This window comes from Scyliorhinus torazame, chromosome 21 (assembly GCF_047496885.1).
Source record: "Scyliorhinus torazame isolate Kashiwa2021f chromosome 21, sScyTor2.1, whole genome shotgun sequence".
NCBI lineage: Eukaryota > Metazoa > Chordata > Chondrichthyes > Carcharhiniformes > Scyliorhinidae > Scyliorhinus > Scyliorhinus torazame.
In genome coordinates this window covers 111,482,160-111,504,832 of record NC_092727.1, presented here as the reverse complement: position 1 = coordinate 111,504,832, position 22,673 = coordinate 111,482,160, and the positions used below count along the sequence as shown (strand labels likewise).

The following is a 22,673-nucleotide window of genomic DNA, read 5'->3' as shown; positions in this document are numbered from 1 at the left end:
CTGGCAGAACTTTCTCATTCTAGAGTCTATGATTTTACCTTCCACATTGCTGGACTGATTTGGGTAACCTTCATTAGGCACGTACATGGAAGGACAGCCAGGAATATCTAGGGGAAAGAGAAAGCAGAGCTGGTTAGATTGAAGTTCTGTAGTTTCACAAGTATATCACAAGCCTGAGTAACCTTAAACCGGATCTACTTTAACAGATTGATCAATACATTGAGTCTCAAAGACAACTTTATGGTAGCTATTAATCCACAGCAGTATAAACGCAGCATCAAAACCAGCAAACGGATAATCTATTAACACAAAACAGTAAGGTACAAAAAGTGTGAGGTGTAAATTGCATTGTATTCTAAAAGGGTATAATTCCACCCTATTATTGAGCTTCATAAATATGAGACCATTTGAGGTTTATGTTACTACAAAGCATCATTCAGTTCTTCTTCTTTGGCGATCACTTGCTAACGAGTATGAATGTCTACCTAAGAAATCCATGTTTACTAGTCTTGGGTTCTGGGTTTCCCATGTGCGTGGGTTCCCGTTTGTTTTTTGTGCTCGAGAATGAGACACCCTTTCTAAATGGTGCCGCAATCTCTGCTGGTCAGTGTGATGACATGGGACACACCTCCAGCATTTTTCTAATCAAAGTGCTGGAAAATATGACAAGAAAAGTCAGCTGTGCAGCTGGCATCTCGCCTGATCCAGCACTTTGAAAAAAGAACGGAAAATTCGGCCCACGACACTATTCGCAGGATGTAGGGAGCGTTCTCCCAGATTCCTGGAATAGATGATCTTGTTTTTTGTGTAATCTAAATTCATATATTAAATAAAAACTGGAACTAAACAAGACAATGGCCAGGATTTTTCTGCCCCACTGGAGGAACCTTCTGGTCACTCCAAAGGTGACCCACCCAAGGTGGGTTCCACGGCAATGCTGTTGACGAGCAACGCAAATGGGCATTAACTTTGGCGGGATTGGACCTTCCCATCGGCAACCAATGGTGAGCTGCCTCTGCTGTTGGAACCCCACCAGGGGTGGGGGGGTGCACAAAACCCCGGGCAATATCAGTAATGGTGACCATGAAACTCCCAATGTGTTGGCACAGCCACCCTGTTCACCAATGCCCATTAAGGAAGGAAAATCTGCCATCCTTACATGATCTAGTCTATTTGTGACTTCAGACATGCACCAATACAGTGGGCTCTCAATGGTCCTCTGAAATGACCCAGCGAACCATTAGTTGTACTCAAGAATATGCTCTCAACTACCATCAAGGGCAACTAGGAATGGACAATAACTACTGGCCTTACCAGCAACATTCAGGTCCTGCGAAATTAAAAGAAGTGTCATAAGTGAAAAAATACACTTTTGAATAACTTAGTAATTTAGTCTAACAAATTTGATTGAATTTTTCGAGGAGGTGAGTAGGTGCGTAAATGAAGGCAGTGCAATTGATGTAGTAGTCTACGGACTTCAGTGAGGCTTTTAACAAGGTCCTTGGTCCTGGTCAGATGGACAGAAAGTGGCAAATAGAATTTAACCCTGAAAATTGTGAGGTGATGCATTTTTAAAGGACTAACAATGCAAGGGAATACACAATGAAAAATAGGACCCTTGGAGAGATAGAGGACCAGAGGGACCTTGGGGTGCATGTCCATAGATCCCTGAAAGCAACAGGACAGGTAGATATGGTAGTTAAGAAGGTGTATGGGATACTGTAAAACACTCATAAGGCCACAGCTAAAGTACTCCATGCAGCTTTGGTTGCCACGCTATAGAAAGGATGTGATTGCACTAGAAAAGGTGCAGAGGAGGTTCATTTGGATGTTGCCTGGGCTGGAGCGTTTCAGCAATGAAGAGAGGCTGGGGTTGTTCTCAGAGCAGAGAAGGGCGAGGGGGCCATGATTGAGGTATACAACATTATGAGGGACATATATAGGGCAGATAGAAAGAGACTTTTACTCTTAGTAGAGGGGCACTAACCAGGGAAATAGATTTAAGATAAAGGGCAGGAGGTTGAGGGGATTTAAGGAACAACCTTTTCACCTAGAGGGTGGTGGGAATCTGGAACTCCCTGCCTGTTAGGGTGGCAGCGGCAGGAACCCTCACAACATTTAAGAAGCATTTAGATGTGAACTTGAAACTCCATTGCAGATAAGGCTATGGACCAAGTGCAGTAAAATGGGATTAGAATAGATAGGTGCTTGATGGCTGGCACAGACATGATGGGCAGAAGGGCCTCTCTCTGTACTGTATAACTCTGATTATTTGATATGTTTTACGAGTCTAGAGAGGAGCTTTGACCACCAGCAATGCATATTGGAAACAAGTGAGCACTACTAATCATTTCTGAACTATAAAATAAATAATCAGCAAAACCATTTTTAGCATTAGCCCCATTTTCCAATTATGCTCTAATTCTGCTGGCTGGGCCAACAGTTATTGTTCATCTCGAATTGCCCTTGAGAAGGTGGTGGTGGGCCGCCTCCTTCAACCACTGCAGTCTGTGGGGTGTAGGTACACCCACAGTGCTGTTAAGGAAGGAGTTCTAGAATTGCGTGGATCTGTAAAATCACTCTATATGTATTTCCCATCCAATTTAATCTTTATCCTCATCGGCTCCTGAAGGCAGTGATACACGCAAACAAAATGTTACCATCGTCAAGGGAGTCATCTTGATGCCAGAGCTTGGAAAGTGAATGTTGATGGGCTGTTTGAGCAGGTTGGACAAGTGTACATTGGAACCATACTGATCTCATCTAATACTCACATCTCCAAGTGCTCCAGTGGTCCTCAAATGGACATGAAGCTTAATAACCACTTATTTAAATGTAGCAGTCACTCGGCAGTGATTAAGATCAGACTGCTGGTGCACATCTACTGCTGCTCCCGACTGACCCCAGCTTTTTCTTCTTTTTAAAAAAAATTTAGAGCACCCAATTCATTTTTTCCAATTAAGGGGCAATTTAGCGTGGCCAATCCACCTACCCTGCACATCTTTGGGTTGTGGGGGCGAAACCCACGCAAACATGGGGAGAGTGTGCAAACTCCACACAGACAGTGACCCAGAGCCGGGATCAAACCTGGGACTGCGGCGCCGTGAGGCAGCAATGCTAAACACGGGGCCCCCGTGCTGCCTGACATCAGCTTTTTCAGCAGTGAACAAACCTAGGACCTTGCAAGTCTTGAGGCTCAGTTACACTCGGGGAGGCAGTGGCGTAGTGGTATAGTCACCAGTTAATAATCCAGATACTCTGGGGACCTGGCAGATGGTGAACTTTGAATCCAATAAAAAATCTGGAATTTAAAGTCTAATGATGACCATGAAACCACTACTGATTGTCGTAAAAAAAAAAACACCTGGTTCACTGAAGGAAATCTGCCGTTCACACCTAGTCTGGTTACGTGACTCAGAACTACAGAAATGTTGGCAACTCTATTATTATAGAATTTACAGTGCAGAAGGAGGCCATTCAGCCCATCGAATCCGCACCGGCTCTTGGAAAGAACATCCCACTTAAGCCTACACCTCCAACCTATCCCCGTAACCCCACCTAACCTTTTGTGGACACTAAGGGCAATTTAGCATGGCCAATCCACCTAATCTGCACATCTTTGGACTGTGGGAGGAAAACAGAGCAACCGGAGGAAATGCACGCAGACACGGGGAGAACATGCAGACTCCGCAGACAGTGACCCAAGCCGGGAATCGAACCTGGGACGTGGAGCTGTGAAGCAACTGTGCTAACCACTGTGCTACCGTGCTACCCTAAATGCCCTCTGAAATGGGCTAGCTCAGTTCAAGGGCAATTAGGGATGGGCAGCAAATGCTGGCCCTGCCCTCACCCCATGGTCGAATAAAAAACAAACTTACTTGCCCCATACTCCCCATTTGAGCCGTTTGGGGAATCTGAATGCACACCAATTAACAACATAAATCCCTGTAGTCATCAAAGGGTTAATCAAGTTGCGAAAATTGATGAGTCTCTCCCAGCTAAAGCTGGTGTATAAACAGTTTATGTATCCATAAATCCAGACCATAAAAGGGAATATATTCAATGCAAAGAGTTCGCACAAAAGGAAATTCCCCTCCAACAGTTTTTCATTCAGAATGATTTTTCCACTAAAGGCACAACACTGACCACAAATCAAACAAAAAATCAAACATCTGCAAGATTTCAGAGAGAGTTTGTAGATCATTGCAATAAATAATGTGTACTGAAGTATAATTATAGGGCACTAGTTTAGTCGTCACACAACTGTCCCATCAATCCCTTTCAAATTACAAGTCTGGGGGAGTTCCATTTGCACGGTTCACTCATTTTACCCGGGATTGGAGTGCAGGTTTCACCAGCCCTGACTTCGGAAGGTAAAAAAAATGTGATAATATATCAATTTGGAAAGATGAAGGGGGCAGGAGAAATACGCTCAGAAACGTTTTTTTAATAAAAACATACAGGAACATCAATCAGAAAATGGAAGTCCAAACTTTTCCGGCTTGAAAGCTAACTTGCCTCGCCACCACATATTCTTGGGTGACAATGTCAGACAGTGTTCAGGGCCTGATGCACAGGCCTAGATATCCTGATCGAGAAATTAATAATACTCAAAATGGGGAACATGCCAGAACCTGGTGGTAAGTTCTCTCTCTTTGTGATAAGAACCCATTAGCAGTTCATTTATCTCATCGTTTTAAACACTCGCATGAGCCACCTACACTCTATTACCACGTTTATGGAGCAGGGTTGCATGGCAACCAACGTATATCCAAACATCCAATCAAGTCATAAATCGGCAGAACTCTCATGGCACGGTAGAGAAAGGTTAGGAGGCGATGGTGCTGATAATTTCTCACTACAATTGGAATGCTAGTCTGATAGCATGGGCGAGATTCTCCGACCCCCCGCCGGGTCGGAGAATCGCCGGGGGCTGGCATGAATCCCGCCCCCGCCTGTTGCCGAATTCTCCGGCACCGGATATTCGGCGGGGGCGGGAGTTGCACCGCGCCGGTTGGCGGCAACCCCCCCCGGCGATTCTCCGGCCCGGATGGGCCGAAATCCCGCTGTTAGAATGCCTGTTCCGCCGGCGTGGATTAAACCACCTCTCTTACTGGCGGGACAAGGCGGCGCGGGTGGGCTACGGATAATTAGGGATAGTAGGGGGTCGTGGGACGATCTGGCCCCGGGGGGTGACCCCACGGTGGCCTGGCCCATGATCGGGGCCCACCGATCCACGGGCGGGCCTGTGCCTTGGGGGCACTCATTTCCTTCCGCCTTCGCCACGGTCTCCACCATGGCGGAGGAGGAAGAGACTCCCTCCACTGCGCATGCGTGGGGATGCCGTGAGCGTCCGCTGACACTCCCGTGCATGCGCCGCCCGGCAATGTCATTTCCGCGCCAGCTGGCAGGGCACCAAAGGCCTTTCCCGCCAGCTGGCGGGGCGGAAATCAGTCCGGCGCGGGCCTAGCCCCTCAAGGTTAGGGCTCGGCCGCTCAAGGGGCGGAGGATTCCGCACCTTTGGGGGGGCGCGATGCCGGACTGATTCATGCCGTTTTTGGCGCCGGTCGGTGGACATCGCGCCGATTACGGAGAATTTTGCCCCATGTTCCTGCCTCTTACAACCACATGCGGCTTCCTTCACGCTCAGGTCATGCCAGAATCCCCTTTTGTCCCCTGGAATGCCGGCATGGTGGATGGGAATCATCTCAAGTGCTACATTTCTATCTTTGGTATATAGTTTAACATGCCCTTAATATTTGGGCAGACTATGGTCCCTGGCACAAGTGGGTGGGAAGGGGGCGATCAGTGATTACCTTGCATGGTCCTGAGGGGAAGCTTTTTAAAATTAATTCATGGTATGTGAGCTTCGCTGGCTGGGCTATTATTTATTGCCTATCCCTAATTATCCTTGAAGTGAGTGGTTTGCTAGGCTATTTCAGGAAGCATCTAACCACGTTGCTGCGGTTCTGGAGTCACATGTAGGCCAGATCGGGTAGAGGGTAAAATTTATTGACGACAGCTCCGCCTTCAATACCATAATCCCAGCCAAGCTCATATCAAAGCTCCAAAACCTAGGACTTGGCTCCCCACTCTGCAACTGATCCTCGACTTTCTGACCCACAGACCACAATCAGTAAGAATGAACAACAACACCTCCTCCACAATAGTCCTCAATACCGGTGCCCCGCAAGGCTGCATACTTAGCCCCCTACGCTACTCCCTGTACACACACGACTGCATGGCAAAATTTGGTTCCAACTCCATCTACAAGTTTGCTGACGATACACCCATAGTGGGCCGGATCTCGAATAACGACAAGTCAGAATACAGGAGGGAGATAGAGAACCTAGTGGAGTGGTGTAGCGACAACAATCTCTCCCTCAATGCCAGCAAAACTAAAGAGCTGGTCATTGACTTCAGGAAGCAAAGTACTGTACACACCCCTGTCAGCATCAACGGGGCCGAGGTGGAGATGGTTAGCAGTTTCAAATTCCTAGGGGTGCACATCTTCAAAAATCTGTCCTGGTCCACCCACGTCGACACTACCACCAAGAAAGAACAACAGCGCCTATACTTCCTCGGGAAACTAAAGAAATTCGGCATGTCCACATTGACTCTTACCAACTTTTACAGATGCACCGTAGAAAACATCCTATCAGGCTGCATCACAGCCTGGTATGGCAACTGCTCGGCCCAGGACCACAAGAAACTTCAGAGAGTCGTGAACACAGCCCAGTCCATCACACAAACCTGCCTCCCATCCATTGACTCTATCTACATTTCCCGCTGCCTGGAGAAAGCGGGCAACATAATCAAAGCCCCTCCCACCCGGCTTACTCACTCTTCCAACTTCTTCCATCGGGCAGGAGATACAGAAGTCTGAGGACACGCACGAACAGACTCAAAAACAGCTTCTTCCCCACTGTCACCAGACTCCTAAATGACTCTCTTCTGGCCTGACCTCATTAACACTACACCCCTGTATGCTTCACCCGATGCCGGTGCTTATGTAATTACATTGAATACCTTGTGTTGCCCTATTATATATTTTCTTTTCTTCCCTTTTCTTTCCATATACTTAATGATCTGTTGAGCAGCTCGCAGAAAAATACTTTTCACTGTACCTCGGTACATGTGACAATAAACAAATCCAATCCAATCCAAGGACATTATTGGACCAGATGGGTTTTTACGACCATCCACAATGGTTTCATGGTTATCATCAGGTTTTTCATTTCAGATTTTGAAATTTTGCCATCTGCTGTGGTGGGATTCGAACCGATTCCCCAGAACATTAACCTGGGTCACTGGATTACTAGTCCAGTGACAATACCGCTACGCCACCGCTGTTGGGAGAATTCCAGCGGATTGTTCCAGAGGTTGTGATGGGCCACCCATAGCTGAAGGGACAACTGTCTGCCCATACGTCCCACCCCTGCTTGACACTGGGGAGAGGGGGGATATTAGAGGGGGCATATTAGTGTGACAAATCTACCCTTTATATTTCAATGCCTGTTGCACAAACCTCGGGAGAACATTTTTATCCTTCTAGTTTTATTGCTCCCTCACCCAGCGGCAGTAACTTCTGTTGAGTGTCTGTGAGTGCATTAATTAGTCAATGCAAATTAAGCAAAGGGGAGCCATTACCAACCTGACTTGAACTGTATATCACCAGTTATCACAACCATAGGATCAAAACCTTGGAACTACCTTTCTGACAGCACTGTGGGCGTACCAAAGCCCGGTGGACTGCAGCGGTTTATGAAGGCAGCTCACTGCCCCCTTGTCAAGAATAATTAGGGGTGAGCAATAAATACTGGTCTTGATAGCGATGCCCACATCTCATGAATGAATTAAAGCACCCACCAATGTGAATGTATGTCTGTGAGCATCGTCAGACTGTCGCACTGCAGAGGACACTACCGCCTCCTCAAATCCTAATATCTCTCAGCTCTATGGATGCCTGGTAGTCAAGGCCATTGGGATGTGCCCAGGATTGACAACCCTGCCCCATTTGATTTCTATCTCTAGCCCTGTTGCTCGTCTGGCATCAGCTGCATCAACACAGACCAGGATGGGAGGTGAATTCTTTATTCGTATGGATTATCTTCCTTTCTTCCCCTAATGGAAATGTGTTAGTATCCTTTGTGATGTTCCTCATCCAAACTCTTTATACCACGATCATGCAGCAGTACTGAAATTGGCTTTAGTTTCTCTAGGCTAAGAAAGGAAAATCAACCTGGGGTCCATGTCCCTGATGCTATCCAGTGACTTTTGCATGAAAGGTGAAAGGGGCTTGAGTTCTGCTGTGATGTCTCACGAGAGTGGATACCCTCTGGACACCCACTGTCTAGTCTCATGTATATAGAATGGCTGCTTAGATGTAGTGCCAGCTGTAGGACTGGGTCCCGCCAGAGGTCAGCACCTTCTGGAGAGAATAGGAGCAAATGAAGGCCAAAAAAACAATTGTTAATTTAAAAAGGAAAATCGCAGCACATGAACTCCACTGGGCTGTCGCTGAACTAACATCTGGCCGAGTCTTTTTGGCAGCTGAGCTATTTAGCACAGTCTCCAGTTACATTGGGCATGCTCACTTCACCCTGATGAAGTCATGTGCCCTTGTAGGGGAAATGTCTGGTGAAATACTACACCGCAGAAATTCCAGCTGGGAATTCAAGTCTTTCAGCCCTCCATTTTATGAATGAAATGCTGCTGCCTCCATTCACAGAAAAACAAGCTCCTACTGGCAGGTCCCAGAGGAGGGGCAGTCATTGAAGGCAGTGTTACAAAAGAGTTCAGTAGAGTCGATAAGTGCTGCAAGCTTCCATTACCTGAAAGGTATCCACAAATAGGCAGCCTGTTAACAGGCTATCCAATTAAAGTGGCCTCACTAATTTGGCAGAAAACAATGGTGCACAGTGCCTTAAAAGGTGAAATAATACAAAGGGAAATGAAACCACAATCTGTCAACAAGCATAAAGTGTAATATATTTAAACCATAAACCTGGAGGCTTAGCAGAGAGCTTTTGAGTACCTAGGATAGAAATCAAACCAGAGCCACATTTCCCCAAATTATGAGGAAAGATAACACAGAATTCTAAAAACAAAGAGCGGTACGGTAGCACAGTAGTTAGCATTGTTGCTTCACAGCTCCAGGGTCTCAGGTTCGATTCCTGGCTTGGGTCACTGTCTGTGTGGAGTTTGCACGTTCTCCGTGTCTGCGTGGGTTTCCTCCGGGTGCTCCAGTTTCCTTCCACAGTCTAAAGATGTGCAGCTTAGGTGGATTGGCCATGCTAAATTGCCCCTTAATTGGGGGAAAAAATGAATTGGGTACTTGGAAATTTTTTTTAAAAAATATTAATAATTAGGGCGAGAGGTGAGATGCAGTATGGCACCTTATGGCAAAACCTCCATATGCTCTTCTGGGCCCCACGCCTCGCCTTTGGCCTCCCCTAGTCCGAGATTCAGGGGCGCAATTCTCCCATCGGGAGACTAAATCCCGACGCCAGAGTGAAAACCGGAGTTTCACTCCGGCGTCGGAGGCCGTTCCCAGACCCCTATTCTCCCGCCCCCGGGGAGCTAGGAGCGGCGCAGCATCATTTACGCGCGCCGGGCCTTGGCGCCGCGTAAATGACGCGACCGATGCCATGTAAATGATGTCACCCGCGCATGCGCGGTTCCCGACCTCCCCACGGCCGCCGCGCAAGCAGATGGCGGATCGACCTTGCGGGGCGGCGGAGGAAAGGAGGTCCTCCTTCAGAGAGGCCGGCCCGCCGATCGGTGGGCACCGATCGCGGGCCAGACCCCTTTTGAGCCCCCCCCACCCCCCGGTGCAGGAACCCCCCTCGCCCCCCCCCCACAGGCCGCCCCCCCCAGTGTTCCCGCGCTGTTCCCGCCGGCAGCGACCAGGTGTGGATGGCGCCAGTGGGAACCTGTGGTGTTGGGCAGGCCGCTCGGCCCATCTGGGCCGGAGAATCGCCGCTCGCCCGTTACCAACGGCAAGCGGCGATTCTCCCAGCGGCCAGCCGTGATTCGCGCCACGCCGGTTTGGGGGGTGGGTGGGAGAATCGCGTGCGGGCGTCGGGACGGCGTGGCGGGGCTCACGCGGTGCCCGGGCGATTCTCCCACCCGGCGTGGGGGGGGGGGGGGGGGAGAATTCCACCCCTTATCTTTTGCCCGGTACTAATACAAAGATTATCTGGTAAATTGTCTCATTGCTGTTCTTCTGCTCTCCGATTTTAACAGCTGGCAGGAAATAAACGGCTGGCATGTAAATAGGGCACGACCTCTAAAATTAACGGAGCTTCCTTGCCACCATTCCCGCATGGACCATGGACCAGCTGCTCACTTTGCCAAACAACCATCATGGCCTCTGACAAGGGCATGACTGGTTTGAACTGGAGTTACATATTGAGGGATACAGGACCAGTTCGGACCAGTGCCAGTCATTTCCATGAATGTGACACTTGGGAGATGACTGGTCTGAACTAGTCTTGTGCACCTCAATATGGGACTCCAATTAGGACCACTTGGATGTGGCTCCAGAGGGAGCCCGGCAGAGGCAACAAACCCCATGGTGGCTTTTCTTTGTCCCCATTAATTTGTATGCAAAATAAATGAGCCTGCGTCCAAGTGTGGTTGTAGCACAGAATGGAGCCTGCAACGATGTTCTAAGTTTGTTCATGTTGCTTAAAATAGAAGCTTCCCTAAGTGTGCAATTGTTTACAGAATTGTATTACTACACCACCTTTCAAATTTCAGACTACTTTCTATTGTAATAATTCTGTTCTTTGCCATTGACTGTTTTCAATTCCCATATCCTGAATGTTATGGCCGGAGAAAACGCACATGTTCTAAAAGCCGGTAACAACAGGTTCAACTCCCAACGCTGACACTTATTAATGCAGTTCTATTGGGAAGTTAGACTGCACAGTTCTTCCAACCATGCCCTACAGTTACACTTACATTGCACAAATACACAACAAGGTACAATTTTCTGCAAAGCTGTTTTCTCAAATGAACTATAGACTGCAGAACAAACTCACTTTTTTGACTACTACTTTTTTTAAGTTCTCCTCATCTGGACTGAAGGCCTCAACCAGTACTGGGGATTATTTTTGGAACCTTGCCCCAGTGGACATTTTTCACACGAGTTAGGAATATTATTATTCAACAATGGAGGGAGCTGTTCAACTTCAGGCTGTTCCAAAGCCCTTTCATGGCCAATAACACATTCTTGAGGTGTAGTCACTGTTGTAATTTAGCATCCCTCCATTTGAGGGGTTTTTGCTTTCCAAATAAACCTGATGTAGTCAGTGCACAAATATCCACGTATGCACAATTTCCAAAACTGAGCCACGAGATTAAATCAGGGGTTAAAACCCCTGGGAACTGCCAGAGTACAATATAATCCACCCAAATCTCTGGTGGTGATATTTTTAAATGGATCACTTGAGGTACATTCATGTCAGTCCTAATTTGGGTTCACGCCAGTGGAAATGATCAGCAGGCTAGATGCCAAATTGCCTTTTTTTTGCTCGTAGTGTACACAACGGAGTTTCTGCCTGTTGCATTCTAAATAAAGTGCACACATGTAAAATATTGACCTGTCGATGCAAAGCAATCGTGTGGAAATCTCTCTTTGAGACCATCTAATGGGACTGAAAGGAATGCTTAAGGGACTACCTCTAATCAGTCCTCACACGGACTTCAGGGTACAATGCTGGACTTCTGAATGATCGAGAAAACATTATAAAAAGCTTCAAGTAGGGTAGCCTGGACTCTCAACTTTACTTTGAATGTGGATTTAGTTTCACAGTAACACTGGTTTGGATCATTCTTATATAATTGAGCAGAGAACAATTCCGGGCCTTAATTTAAAATATTTTTAAAAAACATTTTTTTTTAGAGTAACCAATTTTTTTTTTCCAATTAAGGGGCAATTTAGCTTGGCCAATCCACCTAACCTGCACATCATTGGGTTGCGGGGGTGAAACCCATGCAAACATGGGGAGAATGTGCGAACTCCACATGGACAGTGACCCAAGGCCGGGTTTCGAACCTGGGTCCTCAGCGCCGCAGTCCCAGTGCTAACCACTGCGCCGCGTGCCTCCCCAATTCTGAGCCTCAATTCAGGGCAAATATACAAACTGCTACCCTCATCATCTTCATTCTTCAGCAAACTTTCTAATCCTCAATTTTTTAAAAATAACTCTCATTTCATAGAATTTACAGTGCAGAAGGAGGTCATTCGGCCCATCGAGTCTGCACCAGCCCTTGGAAAGAGCACCCTACTTAAGTCCACACCTTCACCCTATCCCGGTAACCCCACCTAACCTTATGGACACTGAGCGCAATTTATCATGGCCAATTCAATTCACCTAACCTGCACATCTTTGGACTGTTGGAGGAAACCGGAGCACCCGGAGGAAACCCACGCAGACACGGGGAGAACGTGCAAACTCCACACAGACAGTGACCCAAGCCAGGAATCGAACCTGGGACGCTGGAGCTTGAATCAACAGTACTAACCACTGCTACCGTGCTGCCCCAATGGTTTTGAGCCAACCTCATCCCCACTTGGGTTCTCTGTGACTAGACTTGAAAAAGACTTGCATTCATGTAGCGCCTTTCACAACTTCAGGCTGTTCCAATGCCCTTTCATGGCCAATAACACATTCTTGAGGTGTAGTCACTGTTGTAATTTAGCATCCCTCCATTTGAGGGGTCTTTGCTTTCCATTGGCACAAGAAATATTTCCACAATCACTACAAATGCCAAATTCAGCTCACTGGGCCAGTTATTGCCTTGTGACCCCTTCTCCTCATCAACTGCACTTAGCGTGGACTGGTTTTAAGTTTCGCTATCAAAACACTACACCCCAATTGATACAAGTCATCTTCTTACCTGGGTCATACGCATAATCTGGAGGTTCTTGCTTGATGAGCATGGCGTGCGGGAAACGGTGGGTGCTGCCACTGTTGATTGGGTTTCCCTGCTCGTACATTGGGTCGTGATACTCTTGCTTGTAACTTTGCTGTGGGTACGGCACACAGGGCTCAGACATTTGCCGCTGGTATCCCAGAGGTGCTTCCCTGTTCATGCCCTGCGAGGAAGGGAAATGGTGGCAAAGTTCCAAAGGCTGTTGTTGAAATTGCGAGCTGAGGACAAATGATAGGTCGGTTATTAAATAAAAGGACAACGGCTAACTTTAGGGACTAGTGCCTGCCCCCTGTCCCTTACCACCCCAGGAAATTGACATTAGGACCCTAGTGGTTGGTTTCAATATCCTTCCATGACCTTGACTCACATTCCTGGCAAACTCCTAGGACCATATGTCCTCATACACAGGTTTCATTCTTTGCTATAATTGCCTCCAAATGTATCTTTTAAATGTTGTTCTGAATATGAACTTTATTATCTTGACAAAAACAAAAGTCTAGAAGTGTCTTGCGAACATAAAGTCAGGAGTAAGCAAAGATTATTCAGCCAATTAAACCTACTCCATCCGGGGCCCATTATTTGTTCATAGACTATTTCCCTCCAACGCCACCTCGATCCGCAACTTCTTTGCCCGTCTTGGTTAGGCAAGACTACTCAGAGTTACGGAATCAAGGCCATTAATTGAAGTCAAAATATGGATCAGCCATGATCAATGTGAATATTGACTGGCCCGCTCCTGCTGCTATGTTAAGCATCCTAATTTGCCTGAAAAATATCAAAGCATTATGAAAATGAGAAACAGTGTAAAAACAGCTATTCGATCAAACATGGCCCATACTGGCATGGCGTGACAATACCACCAGACCCTTCTGGGCAAAGAGTCAGGAAGCAAGTTATGTGTGATATTTGGAGGATTCCTGTACTGGCTGAGATTATTCATGAAGGCTCCACCTTCTCAATTTTGCCCCTCGTCTGGGGTGTGGTGATCCTCAGGTTAAATCACCATCAGTCAGCTCTCCTATAGGAGCCTATAGTCATCTGGGACTATGATGACTTTACTTATGATAAAGTACACACAAGAGGAACAATTATCTTTTTGTTAGGCATCGTATCAGTGCAGGTGTATATGATCAGTACGAAACGTTTATTGGGCTATCTTTTAAAGTGTTGTAATGCTTTGTGTCTATGTGATCCTAAAAAGGCTACTCTTGAGGGTTTAAATTTTTTTTTATTTTTTAATAAATTTAGTGTACCCAATTCATTTCTCTTCCAATTAAGGGGCAATTTAGCATGTTCAATCCACCTATCCTGCACATCTTTGGGTTATCATAGATAGATTATCACAGAATTTACAATGCAGAAGGAGGCCATTCGGCCCATCGAGTCTGCACCGGCTCTTGGAAAGAGCACCCTACCCAAGGTCAACACCTCCACCCTATCCCCATAACCCAGTAACCCCATCCAACACTGAGGGCAATTTTGGACACTAAGGGCAATTTATCATGGCCAATCCACCTAACCTGCACATCTTTGGACTGTGGGAGGAAACCGGAGCACCCGGAGGAAACCCACGCAGACACGGGGAGGATCTGCAGACTCAGCACAGACAGTGACCCAAGCCGGAATCGAACCTGGGAAAATGAGGATGTTCTTAAAAATTGGGATGAATTGTTAAGTTACCTTCCAGAGGAAAAACAAACTGACCTGAACGAGTTATTGATATCACATGGTCAAGTCTGTAGAGATAAATTGGGAAGTACTAAAATGGCTATACATGATGGTGATGTGGGAAATGCAGCTCCTATCAAACAACATCCATATAGACTTAATCCTTTAAAATTGGCACAGGTTAACAGAGAGATTGAGAGTATGCTTACACGTGGCATAATTGAAGTGGGTTGCAGCCAATGGAGCTCACCCATAGTGATGGTACCTAAACCAGATGGTATCCAACGGTTGTGTGTGGACTATAGAAAGGTGAATGCAGTTACAAGAACGGACTCTTATCCTGTCCCACCATTGAAGGATTGCATGGAGAAAGTGGGACAATCTGCTTTTATTTTCAACTTCCAGACAAGGAAAGAACATTTAAAACATCGTATGGAGTTCTTTGATCGACTTCAGGTGGCGGGTTTGGTGATGAACCGAGCCGAAAGTGAATTTGGAGAAGCCCAAATCACTTTCCTTGCAGTGTTTCCGATACCCTCAAGACAAAGGGAAATAATGCAATCTCTTAGCATGAATGAATTTGATCGACCCTTTGTGCAAATGTTTTGTGGCGTGATTACTCCACTGATGGAATTGCTGAAGAAACGTAAAAAATGTCAATGGACAGCGGACTTTCAACAGGCATTTGACGGCCTGAAAGCTGTGATAATCAATGCTCCTGTATTGGAGAATTGCAAGGGACTCTGTGGTCAGATTGAACTAAATTATCTGGGGCGTCATTCTCCGACCCCCCGCCGGGTCGGAGAATGGCCGTTGGCCGCCGTGAATCCCGCCCCCGCCCCCGCCGAAGTCTCCGCTCCCGGAGATTGGGCGGGGGCGGGAATCCAGCTGCGCCGGTTGGCGGGACCCACCGCTGGATTCTCCGGCCTGGATGGGCCAAAGTCCCGCCCAAGAATTGCCTGTCCCGCCGGCGTAAATCAAACCTGGTATTTACCGGCGGGACCAGGCGGCGTGGGCGGGCTCCGGGGTCCTGGGGGGGGGGGGGCGCGGGGCGATCTGACCTCGGGGGGTGCCCCCACGGTGGCCTGGCCCGCGATCGGGGCCCACCGATCCGCGGGCGGGCCTGTGCCGTGGGGGCACTCTTTCCCTTCCGCCTCCGCTACGGCCTCCACCATGGCGGAGGCGGAAGAGACTCTCCCCACTGCGCATGCGCGGGAAACTGACAGCGGCCGCTGACGCTCCCGCGCATGCGCTGGGAAACTGACAGCGGCCGCTGACGCTCCCGCGCATTCGCCGCATTTCCGCGCCAGCTGGCGGGGCAACAAATGCCATTTCCGCCAGCTGGCGGGGCGGGAAATCCCTCCGGCGTCGGCCTAGCCCCTCAATGTTGGGGCTAGGCCGCCAAAGATGCGGAGACTTCCGCACCTTTTTGCCGGCGCGATGCCCGTCTGATTGGCGCCGGCTTTGGCGCCAGTCGGCGGGCATCCCGCCGTTGGGGGAGAATTTCGCCCCAGATTCGGAAGAGAAATGCCGAGGAGTAGAGGAATGGATGGATTGTGCAGAGACTTTGTTCAAAGAGACTGTCAATCGAGAAGGATTTCGGTTGGAGGAAGAAGAACAAAGAAAAATGGACTATATTATTATACCTGTTTGAGTGTGTTGTTTTCTTTAAATGAAAATGTATATTTACTGTGTACTTAGTGGATGGTGCAAAAGTGAAAAATGAAACCATCTTGAAGTTAATGGTTTATTTATTTTTCTTGGGGGGAGGTGTCATGCGAAAGTGCCTTTAAGAACTGGATGTTTAAGTAATGTACCTTTAAGAAAACAGTGATGTCATAGAGTGGGTGGAACGCAGCTCAGGTCAGCCATTTTGCAGTTTGGTTTTGCAGGTTTTTAGTTTCAGTTTAAAAAGCATTGTGTGTGTGTCTGTGTGTTTCCAGAGAGCTGCAAGTTTTGAAAAGAGCTGGGTGTGTGTCTATGTTTTGCAGTGAGCTGGATCTCTACCATGAAGGACTATCTCTGGATCATTTGGGTGATTTAAAGTAAAGCCTTTAACCAGATATGATTTTGTTTGAAGGTGTTAAGTCTCTTGGAAGTTTGAAGGAACATTTTAGGGAGTTATTTACTGTTGCAATATTTTCTGAGTTATCTTTGAAGTAAGGGGTGTTAAGAGATCCAGTGTTTATTTAAGATGTTAAGTTGAGTTCATGGAATAAACAGTGTTTTGTGTTTAAAAACCCACGTGTCCATAATTGTAATCTCACACCTAGGGAAAAGCCATGTGCTCGGAAAAGCAACAAATCCATTAAAGGGAGAGGCTGGTTGAACTCCATTATACATTTTGGGGTTCTGAAAACGCCTCGCCCATAACACTATAAGTAAACAAAAATATAGAGGATTACATATTTCTGAACCTGTACCTGTGCTCCATTGGAAACCGGCCATTGCTCATGGGCTGCGTAGGTGTATTCAGATTCACAAAGCCGTGATCCCGTCTGGGGTTCACCGTGGATTTATTGCAGACCTGTTGTAATGGAGTATTCGAAGGGGTTCTGGGATTTGGGGAGTGGAGTCCAACTTGTGGCTTTTTCTCATAGGCACTAAATAAAGAAGTGATTTGGTTAGCCAAATATTTGTTTTAAATGGCTCAGTATTTGTCTGTTACAAATATTGTTGCGAGTATTCAACACTTTATTTTTAAAAAGGCAGATTATTTTATTTTGGGCAATTCCTTCAGGAAGTCATCAGAAAAGGCGTTGTACCTCCTCCAATGGTTTCTCCTCCGGTGTTCATAGTCATCTCCAACATTTAATCTTGGTTTCTTTCCCTTCATCATGATGAAGGGATCAATTACATCATTCAGAAGCATAGGTGTAGCTTCGACATATAAACAAATGATACCCAACTTGCCCCCCCCCCCACTTTCCCACACACAATTGCTTCACAGCGTCAGGGTCCCAGGTTCGATTCCCGGCTTGGGTCACTGTCTGTGCGGAGTCTGCACGTACTCCCCGTGTGTGCGTGGGTTTCCTCCGGGTGCTCCAGTTTCCGCCCACAGTCCAAAGATGTGCAGGTTAGGTGGATTGGCCATGATAAATTGGCCTTAGTGTCCAAAAAGGTTAGGTGGAGTTGCTGGGTTGCGGGGATGGAGGGGGGGGGGGGGGGGGGGGGGGGGGGGGGGGGGGGCTTGTGTAGGGTGCTCTTTCCACGGGCCGGTGCAGACCCGATGGGCCGAATGTCCTCTTCTCTGTAAATTCCATGATTCTATGATTCCAGTCAATTGACTAGGATCCTTTTTGTTCTTTTCAAATCTTTCTGTGGCCTCGGGCCTCCTACGTTGGTGATTGGCTTTGGTCCTTGCACACATCCTTCATTCTTCCTCTTTCTGCTTCAGCATTGGTGACCTCTCTGTCAGTCATTGAAACCTTGTCCTTTGAACATCTTCCCCAAATCCTTGCCTTGCCAATCTCTTCTTTTCGAAAATTTCCTAAAAAATCTCCTTTTTGATCACTCGTTCAGCTGGGCCGTCTAAGGTTACTGTCTCTCTTCTTGCTCACTTTTTCTCCCTCTTCAATCCTGTAAGTGTTTTTGAGACAAGTGATGATTGAATTGAGTACCATTATTTATAATGCTGTAGCTCCAGCCATTAAAGACCGTAGGACCATAAGATGCAGGAGCAGAAGTAGGCCATTCAGCCCTTCGAGTTTGTTCCACCTTTCAATCATGGCTGATCTGAAATAATCTTCAACTCCACTTTCCTGCCTTATCCCCGTAACCCTTGATTCACTTAATGATTAAAAATCTGTCATACTCAGTTTTGAACATACTTAATGACCCAATCTCTACAGCTCTCTGCGGTAAAGAATTCCACACATTCACTACCCTCTGAGAGAAGAAATTCCTCCTCATCTCTGTCTTAAATGGGCGACCACTTACTCTGAGATTATGCCCTCTGCTCCTAGACTGTCCCACAAGAGGAAACATCCTCTCAGCATCTACCCTGACAAGCCCTGAGAATCCTATATCTCAATGCGGTCGCTTTTCATTCTTCTAAACTCCAATAGGTACAGGTCCAGCCTACTCTATGTCTCCTTGTACGAAAATCCCTCCATACCCAAGATCAATCTAGTGAACCTTCTCTGGATTGCCTCCAATGCCAGTATCCTTTTCCTTAGATAAGGGGACCAAGACTGTTCAGATTTTCAGGCTGCCTCCCGCTGCCAAGAAACACGCCACAGGGAGGCCAATCTTGCCCAGAATCTTCATCAAGGGTCTGTCATTTCTGATATGCATAAAGACACAAAGCTTAGTGAGCCTTGCCTTTGTCTTTGCCCAATGGAACTGGACCAACAGTTACCACATAACAGGAATTTCAGCCAGAGCACACATATGTGGCTGGGACTATCATGCTATTATTGCCCTCATCGACAGGAAGTTATTAATCTTCACTCAACATTTATGGCCTGTTATAATAATGGATTAGAATAGGCACGAAAAATTTCTCATGCATCCGTTACTAATATATCCTGTAGTGGATTGAATCACATTCCAATGGAAGGTATGTTGAAGATGAGATCCGTTACTGGGAATGCAAAAAAATAAACTAATGACTAAAGTAAAGATGCAATTAATATAAGAATTACAAAGGTGTTAACCTGGTGCCTTAGTTTCGCCTCTATTCCTATTAACACCATGAGTGAAACAGTATGGGTCTCAAGCGTTCTGCCTGAATATTCAAAGTAGTTATGATGCTAAACTAACATGCATGGCTTGGGAGATCACAAAGCTGTAGATAGTTTGTGGTACTTTGGCCAAATTAAGCTTTAAATTATGCATTTCCTCTTACCTCACCACTATTTATGCAGATAGAGCAAATATTTCACCGACGCCTGAACGTTAGGCCATGTCACTGTTGCCTTCCAATACTGTGTGCTACGCTATTGTTCGATAAATACCGATCAGTGAGGGAAGTGTGCGTCACATGATGCTGGATCCCCACACTGAATGCGGTTGTATATTTGGAACTTTCTATCTTTTTGTCGCTGTGATTCTTTTCTCTTCTGCATAGCACCAATTCCACCATCGCTGGTCTGGAACACACATCTCCGCAAGTATGGTGAATGCTGTTCTGTGGTCAACCGTATACAGCCTCAAGAGGAGTCAGGAAAACTGAACCCATTGGGAGGCCTGTCATACAGAGGTTAGTTGAGACAATGATACAAACTGGAGAGTCCTAGTCCAATAGACCACTTATGTCGCTCCAGGCCTCTCGTGAGATTCACGACGCTTGAAATGCCGTGGGGGATTAAATTACATCTCGTGAGGCCTTGCGATTGGGATCTCACTCTCTCTAGGCGAGAACCAGATTAACATATTTAAGTGAGCCATTAGGTCCATTTAAATATTTCTGTGTCATATTCACCAGGTGCCTAGAAGCTAACAACCTCATCTGGGAGACCTCGCCAGGATGTCGTTTAGCACTGGTTTCCACAAATATGGGCCAGGTGTAAAAGCACCTGGGGGATTCTCCCAGGCTATTAGAGACCCCCGGATAGTCGGGCTCTGGGCAGGATGTTACCCTGGCATCTTGGCACTGCCAGGCTGGCAGGGTACCTCCAGGATGTCAGGCTAGCAGTGCCAAGGTGCCTGGGTGCCAGATTGCCCGTGCCAGGGATCGGGTCTGGGGGTGCCTTGCCCTTAAGAGGTGGAGTGAAGGGGGGGGGGGGGGCTTGAGGACATCCTATGAGGTAAGTTGGGTACAGTGGGGGAGTCATAAGATCAGAGCGGCATTTAAAAATGGCGCCCTAATCCACGAGTCGCCTTCCTGCACTGGTAAGTTCGTCTCATCAGTGCGGGTATTGAGGCAAGCGTGATCACGGCGGTGTTCCTCGCCGAGGCCAAAAAAAAAGGCAAAGTCCTGTTAAATCGCACCCTCCATTTGTTATTCTTGATTTGATTTGATTTATTGTCATGTGTACCGAAGTACAGTGAAAATTATTGTCTGCGTGCAGTCCAGACAGATCTTTCCTTAAGGAAAACATAGGACTACATAAATACACAATGTAAATACATAGGCACAGGCATCGGGTGAAGCATGCAGAGTGCAGTACTACTCAGTAGAGAAGATGTGTGAGAAATTGTTTAAATTAATCTTTCAATTAAATAAATACCACTTGGGACAGAATGCCAATAACTATTTACCTTTATTAATTAGGCATACCCTGGCTCACACCGTTTGCAGAATATTGTGAATAAAGTAGCTGATATATTAATCCCCAGCTATTCGATACAGAGTGAAGTTGCCACCAGGTGACAAACAAAATTATCCACATGTTCCATTTCCTTGGGAAAAAACACTTAATTATTTTTAAAGCTACAAGTAACAGAAATAGTTTCCAACCATTGGAAATGAATTCCTAGGAAATGATTAAAGAGGTTATTGTGCGGATGTGTAAATTAATTTTACATTCAGGGCCTGAGAGAAGGTCACCTATTGTTTTTTGATTTCCTTTATCAGGTCCAATTTTCCATACAGCCTGATCATGTTTTTTTTAATATAGGCCCAAAAATAGGAAGACGAAGCGAAAAACAGAAATAGCCCTCCTATTTCTCTATTTACCCTGTCCTCAATCCCACTCTTGAACCACAGACCAGGGCCTTTTACTTTGATTTCGTCATAAGAAAAGAAAATAACCAGTGACATAATTTTAATAAATGAATGTTGAAATAAGATTGCAGAATCTAATGGTACGAGCGGGCCCAAGTCCTTTACAGCAGCTTCCTCACCATCAGATGAAGGCCTGTTTTGTGGCTGCAGAGGCGGCCCACCATCTTCTGGTCCCGTCATCTTCCGGCCCTGCTGCTGTTGACATGTTTTCCCCATTGTTTGCGCCATCCGCCTGCGCCAATGGCAGAACTGGAGGATCCCGCCAACGGCAAGGGCTGGAAAATCCTGCCCTCAGTTTGGAGTAATTGAGTTTACAAACAGAAACCTTTCACTTGATTTGCCAGATGTTGGATTGGAAGAAACCCTGAATTCTGAGCTACCCCTAACGGTTGGCATTTTACACTAGGATACAGAGTACTCCTTTGCTTACTCAGTTCTATCAGGATGAAAATCAGTGTTTTGTTTCGATTACTGGAGTGTACTGGAGGATACGTGAAACATCAAACTCTTCCCCCCCCCCCCCCCCCATCCCTCCCCCCAGCACTGCGCTGAAACCATAACACTAACCTGGCGTAAAGGCACTGTTCCCCATTGCTGTACTGGAACGACTGCTTGTGACGGCACGACAAGCTTGGGTTAGAAATGGGACTCTGTGGCTCCTTCTTAATCTTCAGTGTGGGGCTGTGAAAAGCCACTGTTGGAAAGAAAGAAAAATGTGAATGCCAGTTCGAAACTGTGTTTAGAATTCTGTGCTCTACAATTCCACGTGTTCAGCAGAATTCTGATCAATACGTATCCGCATTACCTATAAATGAATGGCTTCCAGAAGCCGTGGGAATCTTAATGATGCTTTTACATATCTCAGAAAGCAATAATGGGAAGCTGGCTTCAGCACCAATGAACAATTCACTGCGTTGCTATTCACATTTAAAACCAGAGCTACAAAAAGTGAATATGCACAGATACCCCTTTAAGACCACTGCCTCCTGACCACAGCGTACATTGAAACCCGACAATTTATCTTTGTCAGAAACCAAACTTTTTTTGTTGGTGTAACGCTAGCTTAAAAGTGCATTTATACAAGAGGACAAAAGGGCAAGTGTTGATTAATTGATTCTAGTTAATTAGAAAAGGATTGAATGATTCAGAATCACCAATCGACTGGCATAACTGGTTTAAAGTGAATAAAATATAAAGAGTTGTATTAGCAGAGGCCACTGATTTCAAATAGATGTGACATGCTTATTTAACCGTGTTTTCAGGACTGCCATTCAAAACGTGCAACTACAAAATTATGCAACCCTTTCCTTGGTCTATTGGCCAAAGAATGAACCCTTGCACCCGATGATGCTGAGGATTTTGAGTCGCAACGTGGATGGTACAAGGGAAC

The 22,673-nt window shown here is 46.6% G+C and overlaps 1 protein-coding gene across 3 annotated transcripts in view; it reads right to left on the bottom strand.

Annotated features, from left to right (window-relative positions):
- Positions 1 to 22,673, bottom strand: part of etv4 (ETS variant transcription factor 4) — a 117,494-nt gene that overhangs the window by 49,799 nt on the left and 45,022 nt on the right. For all 3 annotated transcript variants that reach the window (XM_072487256.1, XM_072487258.1, XM_072487259.1), the window contains 4 exons: positions 21,851 to 21,977; positions 17,037 to 17,216; positions 12,910 to 13,163; positions 39 to 107 (listed from right to left, as the gene is read on the bottom strand). In XM_072487256.1, the coding sequence (XP_072343357.1) occupies positions 39 to 107; positions 12,910 to 13,163; positions 17,037 to 17,216; positions 21,851 to 21,977 (630 nt within the window). The remainder of the gene's footprint in view (positions 1 to 38; positions 108 to 12,909; positions 13,164 to 17,036; positions 17,217 to 21,850; positions 21,978 to 22,673) is intronic.